This window comes from Nothobranchius furzeri, chromosome 18 (assembly GCF_043380555.1).
Source record: "Nothobranchius furzeri strain GRZ-AD chromosome 18, NfurGRZ-RIMD1, whole genome shotgun sequence".
NCBI classification, from domain to species: domain Eukaryota; kingdom Metazoa; phylum Chordata; class Actinopteri; order Cyprinodontiformes; family Nothobranchiidae; genus Nothobranchius; species Nothobranchius furzeri.
The window spans coordinates 19,185,498-19,198,716 of record NC_091758.1 but is presented as its reverse complement, the minus strand read 5'-3'; the positions used below and the strand labels follow the sequence as shown (position 1 = coordinate 19,198,716).

Here is a 13,219-nt window from a genome sequence, read left to right as displayed (position 1 = left end):
GAGACATAAATATTTTGCTGAAAATAAACATTACAACTAAAATATAAACAAATTCAATGTTTCAGCTGGCTAAATAGATTGATGCCGACCTCACCGAGAATCTAACCAGCATCTGCTGAGGGGGAAGCAAAATTTGCTTCAGATGATCTTACCACTGGACTACCAGAGCACATATGATAATCACCTATGCTGTTGCAGCACATTATTGTTAGAGCGGCTGTGGGCAGATATCTGCTAAAAGAAATCGTTTCATTTCAAGATGTATTCAGGCTTTGTCATGTAGCAAGTTATATTTATCTTGTTTAATTGGAGCATAGAACATAGCATTAACATTTGTAAAGTAGTAACAGCCATAATTCATGTGGGTCAGGTTAGTTTGCGATGAAGTTGGAAAACAAAAACGGAAGTCAGTGGGCTAGGCTGAGTTTGCGTGAATGGGCGGGGCTGACCCTGGTGCAGCTCCACCTTATGGTGCAGCTCCGCCTTTGTGGTTCTGCAGCGAGCACCCTCTCGGAAATTCAGCCAATACACAGCAGTTATAACATGGGAAAGCCAGAAAGCGATTGTGAACAGGCGCTTTTTATTGGCTACTTAGTGTTAAAAGTCGACATATAAAAATGAATATTTAGAAATACTTCACTAAAGGAAATGTCCATGTGGGTTGGGATTTATCTTAGAGTTAAAAACATTTATTACAGAAATATAAAGAAATAATACTACAAGGTGGAGGGGAAGTTCTTAGGTAAACAGACTATTTTTTACGTATTCAAGATTGTTTTTCTTTTGCATAAAAAACTTTAACCAACAAAACAACATATTTCTGATCAAAAAGCAGCACACAAAAACATTTCAACTAAATTGTCGTGATCTGAGGTAAAAATTGTTACAGATTTGAAGAGAATAATTTCACTTTCCTGCCTGAAAAGGAATTTTAAATTATGTTTGTGTTAGAGAATCGAAATAATCCGTTTTTATCACTGTGATTCAGTTTCAGTCCTAATAAAGGATGTCTTGTTTAGGAACAAAATTCTTTTATACATACAATAAAATATTCATGTTGTGGCTGTCTCACACCCAGAGGGTAAGAAAACATGAAAGGGTTTAGAAGAAATAGAAGTTTTTTCCCCACAGCCTTTAGTGGGAAATGGATAATAATTCAGCTGATATTAGTTTTGTGTATGAAAAATGTTCCTTTAGTATTTTTTGCTCTGTGGAGTCAATGAGACGACTCGGTGATGCTCGAGGGTTCGTCTGTGTGCAGCAGAGGCCAAACTGGGCCGTTCCGCTCCCAGAGTTGTAGGAGCGAGACCAGAAGGTACAGCACATTACCAAAACTCCATCTAAATATTTAAAAATACAAGATAAAGCAACACATTGTAATGAGTGAACATATGAATTAAAGTGTGTGTGTATGCACACATGCGTGCATCTGCGTGTGTGTGTGTGTGTGTGTGTGTGTGTGTGTGTGTGTGTGTGTGTGTGTGTGTGTGTGTGTGTGTGTGTGTGTGTGTGTGTGTGTGTGTGTGTGTATGTGCAGGTGTTTGTGTAGGTGTGTGCATGCTGTGATCACTGGCATCGAAGGCCTCATCTGATGACTTTATCAGAGCTGATAATCTGATCTGTAATTGCCTGCGCCTGTCACGACACAGAGCCTGATCAGAATAAGCCTGAACAGGAGTGCGTCTCTGCCTGATAGCACGTGTGTTTGACGCTTGGCCTGGATGTTTTAGGAGGAGAGAATGATGAGTAAAAACAGAGCATATGTGTCAAAAGACTTCAAAATATGGCGTTGCAAGACATGCTTGCTACAATTACAGATCTACACCCCATCTCCACAAGCGCTGGGTAAAAAACTGCCTCCAAAAGCCAAGTAAACTAAGAAAATCTGTGTCATTTGTCCCTTTCTGCACGTGAGCCTTTTTCTACAGAATGAACTGTTGTAGGTCAGCAGAACAGCACAGCCAGTGTGTGATGGCTAATGTTAGACACAACTGTAATAGGAGGGAGTTTCTAACTTCACTAAATGCTTCTCACTGTGCTCTTCTTAAACAATAGTGCCATAAAAATGTGCTTTTTAAAACCTGCATAAATGATTTGGAAGCACTTAACAGTAATAAGAACGTTATAACCCCAGAATTACTTTGATAAATTAGGATCATATTCAGAGACATAATAGCAAAGCCCTAATTTTTCTTTTGTATTAAGTTTCCCATTTAGTTATTTCACTTATTTTACTTATTTCACTTATTTTAATATGACAATAACATAATAACTTGTTTTATTTCATTATGTAACAATTTCAAGGTCAACTTGTTGAAGCTTATTTCTATGAAGCACAAGATTAGAGAGAGAGAGAGAGAGAGAGAGAGAGAGAGAGAGAGAGAGAGAGAGAGAGAGAGAGAGAGAGAGAGAGAGAGAGAGAGAGAGAGAGAGAGAGAGAGAGAGAGAGAGAGAGAGAGAGAGAGAGAGAGAGAGAGAGAGAGAGAGAGAGAGAGAGAGAGAGAGAGAGAGAGAGAGAGAGAGAGAGAGAGAGGTAAATGAAACCATAAAATACAGTTATAACTGATAAATACTTTGTTCAAACTTGACAAAAGTCAACTCAAAAGCTTTTTAAATAATTCAAGGTTGTAGCGGAAAAACAATGCAACAAAGACTATAAATGGGAGTGTTTCAGATGCGACTCAGGAGCAAGGCGACTAAATCATGAGAGAATTGCAACACCACTCGTGGTTTCAGAAGTTTACATGATAACAAGCAAGGAGAAAGACGGCAGTATGTGTCCAAATAGGTTTCCTTTCTGTTCTGTTTACTTCAGCTAAGAAGGTTTCACAGAAAACGACGTGTATTTTTGTTTTACTCAATAAGCAACTGGAAATCTGCGCCTGACTTTTATTTTGGAAGTTTCCAGATGTTTTACACTGCTTTTGTGTTTGACTTCCTGCGTGATCTGCAGAGTTTAATAGACTAAAACGTAAGCAACACGCCCTTATGCTTCTGGGACACGTCCAAAATTACAATAAACTAAGCAAGAGGCCTCAGATGGAGAACCACCAGAGAATGAAGCAGGAGAGGAACAAGAAGACTCCTGTAAATATGAGAAAACGTCCCAAGTGAAATGTAGCATATGGGTCGATTAGAAGACAATCTAGTGTGTCCCGAGGCAGGCTGTCCGGGGTCTGCAGGCTGTCTCCAACCAGCTATTATTTATGATCCAGAACAATCCAAATATAGACCTTAACACCTATGTGACTGCTTTTAGTAGCATGCTATTATTTTCACTTCACAAAAAATGTGTCTGTGCTACAAATAAAAGTCATTTTTACTCCCAAATAGAGAACTGGCATCTTTACCCACTCATTAGAGCAAAACCTTTCAACTCGACTCTCACGCCGTACAAAAACAGACAAACCAGAGTTGTGACTGCTAGCGTCTGCCAAGTTTGTTGGCAAAGACTGCCTTTGATTACTGTAATCACGGCAATATCCCGACATGAACGCGGTAAAGACTTATTGATGTCAAAATGTGAGACGCAGCGACTTTAATTAGCTCAGCGAGATTAAAAACATGACTTTTCAGCCATGAAAGACTCTTCCCGCTCAAGTGAAATCCTCCAGCATTCAGGTGAAGGATCCGTTTGTTCAGACTGGCTGTGTTGCTTCAGAAGATAAAGCATGACGTACGCGCACAGTTTTGACTCCCGCTGATTCCACGCTGTCAGGAGCAGAGATGCAGCGTAACGAGATGATGGACGCGCAACAGAGCCTGCAGCCTGAAAGATAACAATGACAGCTGTGTGTGTGTGTGTGTGTGTGTGTGTGTGTGTGTGTGCGTGCGTGCGTGCGTGCGTGCGTGCGTGCGTGCGTGCGTGCGTGCGTGTGTGTGTGTGTGTGTGTGTGTGTGTGATTCTCTTTTTGGATGCAGGCATTCGTTATGTGTGTAAATGCAGACAGGGACCTAATGGCGGCTGATAACTTAGAAACGAATTGCTCCGTAGAGAAAATTTAAACATCGTATACCTCCTGTCTGCATTCCCTTTGGACATTCATCCCCTGTCTTGCATCAATTCCTCTTTATTTTATGTGAATTCTTGTTAATGCTCACATCTATCCAATGCACCCTTCAGAACGTCTCCTTTAGCTTTGCTTCTGGTGTGTTCTTCATCTCACTCCTGTCTCCGTGGTGATGGCTTGGTTACTTCACAGCAAACCAGGTTGTCTGTGGGGATTCTTATGTTTTGGGATTTTTCCCATAATTCCCCAAAACAAGCATTTTAATTGTAAATTATGGAATGTGGATGGGGAAGAAAAATAGGTAATCCTTCAGGGCTTCAGCCCTGAAGAAGGTCACACGCGACCGACGCGCGTCAGCTTTTCCCTTTATTCTTGCTCGCAATAAAAACATTTTTCAGAGTGCCTACCTACTTACCTATTTTTCTTCCCCATCCACATTCCATAATTTATTAGATCCTGAAGAGCACCTGAAATATATATTTTAAATACTCTGTGCAACCCCACCGATGCGCTCACTTGTACCTGGTTTCATTTTAATTTTAAGTTTGCTTGTTTTCACCCATTAGACCAAGTCTAGATTGCAGTGGCAGCAGCCCTAGCAGATTACCTCTAACCCGAACCTGCAACCTTTCGATTACTGGACAACCCGCTCTACCTCCTGAGCTACTGCTGCCCAAAACACCTCCCCTGGGATCTACCTAGGAGTTCTTCCATGTCCATCCAGTCCATCCGCTTATCCTCACAGGGTCGCAGGGGACTGGTGTCCATCTCCAGCAGTCATTGGGCGAATGGGCAGGGTACACCCTGGACAGGTTGCCAGTCCATCGCAGGGCAACACAGGATAAACAGCCTTGAATGCACAACCTCACACTTAAGGACAATTTGGAGAGACCGAACAGTCACATTTTTGTACTGTGTGAGGAAGCTGGAGCGCCCAGAGAGGACCCGTGCATCAACAGGGAAGGCATGCCAGCTCCCTGCAGAAGCAGCTCACTCCTCGTAAATTTATACCTTAGTTTCTGTACTTCTCAGTAGATTTTAAATGTCCTTACATCATCTTCCTCATTTTCTGCTATATCATCTTATGATTATACAAGCAGTGATTTAATCAAAATAACTGTTTATTGTTGAAATGCATTATTTTAGAGCTTATATAAACCAAACAAATCTGCTTGATGAGGTAATGATGATTTTATCATCAGTCATGTCACATATTAATATCAGTATATTAATAATAGTTATATCATTCTTGGTGCACGATAGTAAGTGAAATAGGTCCTTATTTGTCTCCCAGAAAGGATGTGGGGCAGAGGAATTTGATAACGCCTCCTACATGTTTCCTGGTCTCTGATTGGTCCAGCACAGACCTTAAAAGTTAGAAACACACACTAGTTCTAGCTAAAAATGCTAACTGAACCTCTTTTGTGAGAACAAGCCAGATCTCGTAAACAGAACACTTTAAGCAGCACAGAACCACCTTTTTCAGAACCAAACAACCTGCTGCAACTTCATCAGACACTAACCAACCTGTCAGCCTCCAGCAGCAGGGAGCGTCTGGGTTTCCTCAGACCAGCCGAGCTGCATTCAAGAGACCATTGACTTTTGAATACCCCAGAAGTCCAACCACTCCTCAATCTTGTCGAGACTTTGCTTTGCCAGCTGGATCTACCAGGAACCCTCACCACTGTTACAGTAGGTTCTGCACACTGGTGTCAAATGGGTTATGATTAACTGATAACTAATCTAACTAACATCACTAAATTCAGCCAGATTATTCTTGTAATCCCAGACTTCACATCTTTCCTAAGACACTTGATTAGACTCTTGATAACATCCAAAATCATGCTTCATTAGTTAGGTTATTAGATATTTTCTTGAATAATCGTTTACCTCCAGTGACTCTGTATAATCATTAGTAATAGAAATATAGTAATTAATTGATTTTTATGAACTGCGTTGGTTCCCTGGCTGCCCAAAGTACCTATAAAGTACCTATTTCCAGAGTCAATCGGCCATTAGGTTTGACAATATTAGTGATTCATAGTTTTTTAGAATATTATACTTTGTTAGTTACCTTTCATATTTTATTGACAGTTTATTAATTGTGACCAATTACAAAACTTGACACAGTTTATTGTTTTATCCAATTCGGCTTTAGCAACAATAGCAACTTATTTAAGGTTCAAGATCGTTTTCTTGTTGTTGCACAGGCGGACAACGGAACAGACTGCGCTCATTAAAGACAGCTCACAACAGGAGCTAGTAAAATAAAAGAACAAGGCTAAAATAGAATTCATTATTATTATACTCCTTATCCATTCTCTACTCTTATCAAACACACATTTATAAATTCCTGCATCTGTATCTTTCTTCCAATCTTTTCCTTAGATCTTAGTTTTTTGCAACTCCCTCAGTTTTGCTGCATTGCTTTTGTTCTGACCTACTCTCCTCGTTTCCCAAACTTCCTCACTCAGCTCTGGTTTTCTACTATTGGGGGTTGCAAGGCAGCAAAGCTCTTCAATAGAGAGATTTTTTGTTTTGTTTTTCGTATCTTTCATCCTTTACTAGAATCAGCCTGGATCAGAGAACGTTCATGTTTTTAAGTCAAGACTCAAGACCCATCTTTTTAGGTTAGCTTTTATCTAAATATTTTCTACAGTTTTATTTCTCGTTTTACATGATTATATTTTATTACTTGCTTTGCATGTTCTATATGATTATATTTTAGCACAGTTTTATTATTTAAATTATTATTTTACTGTCTATATCATTTTATTTATTACTTATTTTCTAATTTTTGTCATTTATATTAACTCTTTTATTACATTTTACTCATTTTAATCCAGTATTTCCTCTGTAGGGGCCCTCTGCCCCGGGAGTGGTGGTCGACTGTAGCTTCCTGGGCGCACTATAGGTGGGGGTCTATGCTCCCCCTCCACTGAGCGCCCTGACTTAGTGTGGAAGACCTGATTCTGCCGGGACAGACGGCTCCTCTGATGGCGTTTCCTTGTGTTACCATACTTGGCTCATCTGGACTCAGCCTAATATAATTTTTACTTGTGTGTGTGTGTGAGTCTGTGTGTGTGTGTGTGCGTGTGCTTGCATATGTCTGTTAATGTTTTTAACCTGTTATGGGAATCTGGGGTCATTTTGTAAAGCACTTTGAATCACACTTTGTTTGAAAAGCGCTTTATAAATAAATTTGATTAATTGATTGATTGATTGATTGATGATTGATTGATTGATTGATTGATTGATTGATTGATTGATTGATTGATTGATTGATTGATTGATTGATTGATTGATTGATTGATTGATAGTTGTCAGGGTCAACCATAATCACTAGCAGAAGAAAGTTCAAGAAAAATCGGGGCTTTTTTTATTTTCTTTTTTTTTAACTAAACTTTGCTCATGAAATATTGCACACCAGGAGTCCATGAATAGTAAAATGTTTATCATCATTATTTTATATTTTGTAAAGTTACATGAGATCCAAAGGTTGTGGCCAACCCACCTGTCTAATCCACCAAACTGTGTGACATCATCTTTGTACTTGACACACACGGAATAAAATCACAGTTAATATAGAAGTGTGTTAGCTTGATGATTCATCAATGGGTACATTTTTATCATTTAAACTTTGCAACAACATAGAAACATTGGATGTGTCAAAAATACCAGCATACTTAGGTGGGCCCCATGTAGAATATATATGGGAAATCTGTATGGGTCCCAGGTGTTCCACAGGTGTTTTACCTGTACGTGTCCATGTATGAGTTATGCCATCTGGGTCCCGCTCAAAACTCGTGGGGCATGAAAAATCTAGTGTTCCAGAAGCACTACTCAGAGCAACATGGACTGATGCAGCTCGGCCCGACCACTGTTCCCAAGAGCACAGTTCAGTATTTTCCCTCAACTTCCTCCCCTATTTTCAGTTCCTACTCCATTGAGGTACCTGGCAAGGCTGAGTCGGGCCAGCATCGTGATTCTGGCCACTGATTGGCTAGAGGGCAGAGTCGCTGGTTGCTCTGGAGTTTTTTGCCTATACTGTTTCACTGCTCGCAGCCATTTCCTGGTTCAGAGTCTGACAATAAATCATAAAACTGAGCAAAATGTGCAGCAACACCACCATTGCTGTGCTGAGTGGAGCATACAGGGTACCTTGCACTGTTTACTGATCCCCTCGTGCTATTTTGTCATGAGTAAAAAATCAGATTATTTCTCACACCTGCTCATCCTTGTAATGAGCCATCAGCGCGCCTGTTCTCGTCTCCACTCACCTCCTCAGTCGTATTTAAACCCAGCTCGTTTTGGCTCCTTGTGTTTGTATTCTCATGTTTGCCTTGTGTTCCTGCTCTGGACCAAGCCTTAAAACACTTTTATTTTGAAAACTACCTGGCTAGGACATCCCTTCCCCTCACTGCATTTGCGTCCTACGACGACAACAACAACTCCATTCCATGACAATGTTAATGCTCCACAGCTTGTTTTTCTGTGTTGATGTATTTGTGGGACATCGGTATAGTGCCATGTATAGGGCTGACATAGTTCCTACAGCGTTTTGGGTTGTTTTAGCTTGGATGAAGATATTTCTAGAAACAGTACAGGGTTTATGAAGATTAGACACCCAAACAAAACAAACGCACCCCTCCCCCCATACCCTACCTCTATGGGTGGTTCTAGAACAAGGTTTTAAGCCCTGCCCGTAAATAAATCAGCCGAGTTAAGAGATGATGTCAAGTAGTTTTTGTCTTGTTACTGCATGTTCAGATGTTCATTTGTCTTTTATGTTTAGTTGCAATTATTCAATTGATCCTCAAAACGCCATGAGTGTGGGTGGGTGTGGTTAGATGGGCGGGACTTATGTCTTGATGTATTTGAGATTTGAGATAGAAACAAACAGAAATGCTGCCCAAAATCTGAATTCTACCAATGAAAACAGAGATCCCCGAGATCTTCCTTCTTTTAAATCAGTGTAATTTATTCAGCTTTGTGGTATACTTATTTTATATTCACATTTTATACATGCTGTACCTGAATTAAACCAAACCAGCTAAGTGTACGGCAAAACAAAAGCACCCAAATGTAAATTTAAAACAGTTAGTTTGTCGCAATCCCAAATGGCTTCCTTGGACTTATAACATATACAGTTTAGTTGCACCAGTGTGCTGATAGATGCTTCCTTGCCAGCCTTCACTAAACGATGCAGTTATTACTGAGTGGAATGTGGACACTCGGTCTTACCACAGCTGGGGTTTACACCACGCTTGGCTTCAGATCAGCACAACTCGGCTAGCACTAATGATAATGAAGCAAGTCGCCCACAGCAATTAATGTACTTAGCTAGTAATGATGATGAACTGTGGACTGTATTTGATTTAGGGAGGTGATAAGCTGCCTCTGAAAACAAACAGGTCAATTAGTATCACATCTCTGTGAAAGAGATTTAAGTAAAGAGCCGATCAATGCGTTTGGAGATGTAAACAGCTTTGTTTTGTCATCCAGATCCCTTCATCCCTGTGGGAGTGTGAAATTTTATCTTGGTTGTTTTGGGTTTTTTTAATGTGAGGAGGAACGGTGATGAAAATGTCAAATAAAGGAGCCGTCACTGTGAATCTCACATGCATAGAGAAAGCTTTCTTTCTCTACTGACGTGTCATCATTCCTTTTTTTTTTTTTTTTTTTTTTTGTCAGGTGAACTTTTTAAAAGCACTTTCTCTCTATGTCACCTAATTTCGTCATGGTTTGCACTTTGCCGGGAGCACGTGCGCTTCAGAGTGGTTTCACAGAAGTGATATAATGCAGATAAATAAACAGGAAGTGGGTTTATTTAGCTGATGTCTGACAGGGACTCTTTTAGGAAATCCATTTTCTTGTTGGCTGATTAATAAACTGCACATTTTACTAACATTGTACTGAATAAGAAGATATTTCAAAAACCTCTTTTGTAACTTGTGTAATGGCACTTGACCCTTCTGCAAAAACCTTTTATGATTTCATAGTCCTGGTTGCTATGGCGACCATCCCTGTAAAACCATATGGCGTATGTTAAACAGAGACACAATTTGAATTTAACACTGTTAAAGTGTCACATCTACGTACAAAGTGATCATTTCCTCATGTTAAATGTGTGTAATCATCCCTCTGCACCGGGCCTATATGTGGCCCACTGTCACATGATGTGCATGCACTTTGCCAACAGCTAAAATATTCAAAAGACATTTCATGCTCCGCTCTTTGAATGTAATGCTTTTTGGCCACATATTCATTTGGGTTCCAAAATGTTCCAACGAATAAATGCTGCTGGAGGTTCTTTGTAGCTGTGCAGAAGGGGAAAGGATTTAGGCAACCTTGAAACTCTTTCACACAATAACAATGTCTTAAGGCTGGCCACAACTATTCCTGACTGCATGACAAAGGTTTGATGTTGTGTGTTTGCAGCCGGAACACCAGCGGCTTCCAAGTGAAACCCTGTCTCCTATTAGCCGTGTTTCCACTATAAAGGTGAAGCTCACAAATGAGAATATGGAGCAGAAGTCTAGCCTTGCAAGCCATTTGTGTGAATATACAGACTGGACACGGCCCATTGACGGCTCTCAGACGTGGGGTGTGATCTACGGTCATCTTTCAAAATGGCTCTGCATACTATTAGATGTCAGTCAGCAGGGCAGTCTGCCATACTCCGTCAAATAAGATGCAAATATATCCTTTTTCTAAATAAACTCAGTACCTACCCCTGTTCAGGTATTCTTCTGGTTCCTGAAATTGCGCGGAAAATGTTCCTTTAAGGCCGGCATGGTGAAATAGTGAAATGGTGACATGCACACACCACGAATGTCCGCTGTTGGTGGCAACAGGCCGTATGTTAATAAGGAGTCACATTTAAAGGCTTCAAGTGTTTTATTTAATCAGATGTGTTTAGACAATTCATAATTTGGAAAGCCTTTTAAAGCATTAGTAACACATCATGCATTTGAAGAGCCATGCTGACATTATTTCCCAGAAGGCCGTTTTATATATAGGACCTTAAGACGAATTCTTTCTCATGATAATATGATAATGATGATGAGACAAATGCTTAGTTCAGAGTGTGAGGAAGTGTTTTAGAAACCTATTTGATATTGTTGTGCAGATAGTACAGAAAATTACATTTTTCCCATGATGCACCAGATTCTCATAAAACAGCTGAAATCCTTCCACTGCCTCAGGTAGTCAAATGATCATTGTCATATTTACCGACCTCACGGTCAATAAGCCGCCGTTCTCTGAGGCCAACGCATTTCTCTTCCTCCTATTGACCAGCTTCCTGTTGCCAAAGCTGATATTCTCCGCCTTATTCTCCGTCTCTCCTCTTCTCCACAGCCATGTTGTTAGCTGATGGTGAGTTGTTCGTTCCTCCTCTGTGTGCATCCCTACTCACATCACTTTCTCAGTGTGGATTGGATTAGAAATAGCATGAAATCAAAACCGCCGCTTTCTTTGCTGCTAATAACGTTTCTGAGTCCGTTTCTAACCAATTAAACCCAACAAAGCTGCACATAAATTGTTTTTTAAACCACTGATGTTGTTTCACGCAGCTCTCTTTCTCAGGTGGTGATGATGGATTTTCTCTTAATCAGAGAAGTAATTAATCATACGTCCATATTTCACTCTGTCCAGTCATTATTATCCTAACACCCGATAAGTGTCAAGATAAAAACCTGCAGCTCTGAAATTGGAAATGTAATCGCCTGTGTGTAATTGTATTATTATTAAGTTCTCCTGCCTTGTCAAGGAAATTGTGTCATGTAGCGACACCGCACAGGGCAAGAGGACGGGGTAATCACATTTTTAAAATGAGCAAAAGAAGTCCTGCCAGGACTTGATGGTGCACACAGTTTGTGATATGTAATTGATTTGACTTTAAAGTGTGTGTGTGTGTGTGTGTGTGTGTGTGTGTGTGTGTGTGTGTGTGTGTGTGTGTGTGTGTGTGTGTGTGTGTGTGTGTGTGTGTGTGTGTGCGTGTGTGCGTGTGTGCGTGTGCGTGCGTGCGTGTGTGTGTGTTTGTGTGTGTCCAGGAGCTCATGTGCTGGTGCATTATGCATGTGTGTGAGAGCATGTGTGTGTGTGCTTGCAGATACGCCCTCCTATCGAGGGAACTTGGCTGCGATCCTTAATGGCAATGTTAATATTTAATGGTAAGCCTGCTGTCAGCAAAGAGCAGCAGGCGTGGACTCTAGGCTCGTATAAAAGATGACAAGGTCTCTGCACCAGGTGGCTCAGTGGGGGTGTCACAAGAAGAGCAGGACGGGAGAAGTTTGGATCCACAACCAATCCTCCTTGATAAAGTCAGACAGAACAAAATTGATGTTGTTGAGCTCTTTGTAGTGTTCAGTGAACTCGAGAGGCTCCTCAAGACACGTCTGATAGGCAGCAGGAGGAAAACACAACAAACCCTAATGTGTGTTGACAGTCAGTCCGTGGCGTCTAAAGTTGAGCAGCTGAAGAACTAAATATCTTACATGAAATCACATTTTTCCTAGTTTTTCATAATGCACTTGCTCTGCTTTCATTTTAACGGAAGTATCAGGGCCATTGAAAAGAAATAAAATTCTGACTTTATTCTCTATGGAAGTCTGAGGAAAAAGTCAGATTTCTAAGAAAAAAGTTAGATTTATGACAAAAAGTAAGATTTTTGAGGAAAAAAAGTCAGAATTCTGAGATTTAAGTCAGAATGTCTTCTTTTGGTTTTGCTTTGTCTTTCACTTGTCAATAAGTCATATTTTTGGGAAAAAAAAGTCACAATTGTTAGCTTGAAGTTGGAAATCTGAAATAAAATTCAGAATGTATTTTCTTTTTGTTCTTTTTTGGCCCTAATCCTCTTCCGTACATCACAAATAACAAAGGTCCACTCTGCCAAAAAAGGGTGGAGTTCTGTGAAAATTCCCCACAAGTTGGGATTGATCTTTGCTAATCTCCTGTATCACTTAGCTAAATGCAAATAGGTTGATGAAGGAATATTTTTGCATTCCTGCATAAAATTCACCAATATGTTCAGTTGCTTGAATGGGCTCAGTTGAACGAAATAACTGGCATCCAACAAAGCTGCCGAACCCAACGGCTCGTCCGCGCCCACCCAGGACAAACTTGCATCTCTGCTAGTGCTTCCCATGAAATGATTCATCCAAATTCCCTCTTTCAACAGAAACATAGAAAATCCTGCCAAACTC

The 13,219-nt window shown here is 40.4% G+C and overlaps 1 protein-coding gene across 2 annotated transcripts in view; it reads left to right on the top strand.

Moving 5' to 3' along the window:
• The window catches only part of slc8a3 (solute carrier family 8 member 3), a 152,499-nt gene that overhangs the window by 131,612 nt on the left and 7,668 nt on the right, over positions 1-13,219 (top strand). The window contains exon 4 of one of the 2 annotated variants that reach the window (XM_015969169.3): positions 11,373-11,390. The exons of the other annotated variant lie outside the window; for it this stretch is intronic. Coding sequence (XP_015824655.3) covers positions 11,373-11,390 — 18 coding nt within the window. The remainder of the gene's footprint in view (positions 1-11,372; positions 11,391-13,219) is intronic. 2 annotated transcript variants of the gene reach the window in all.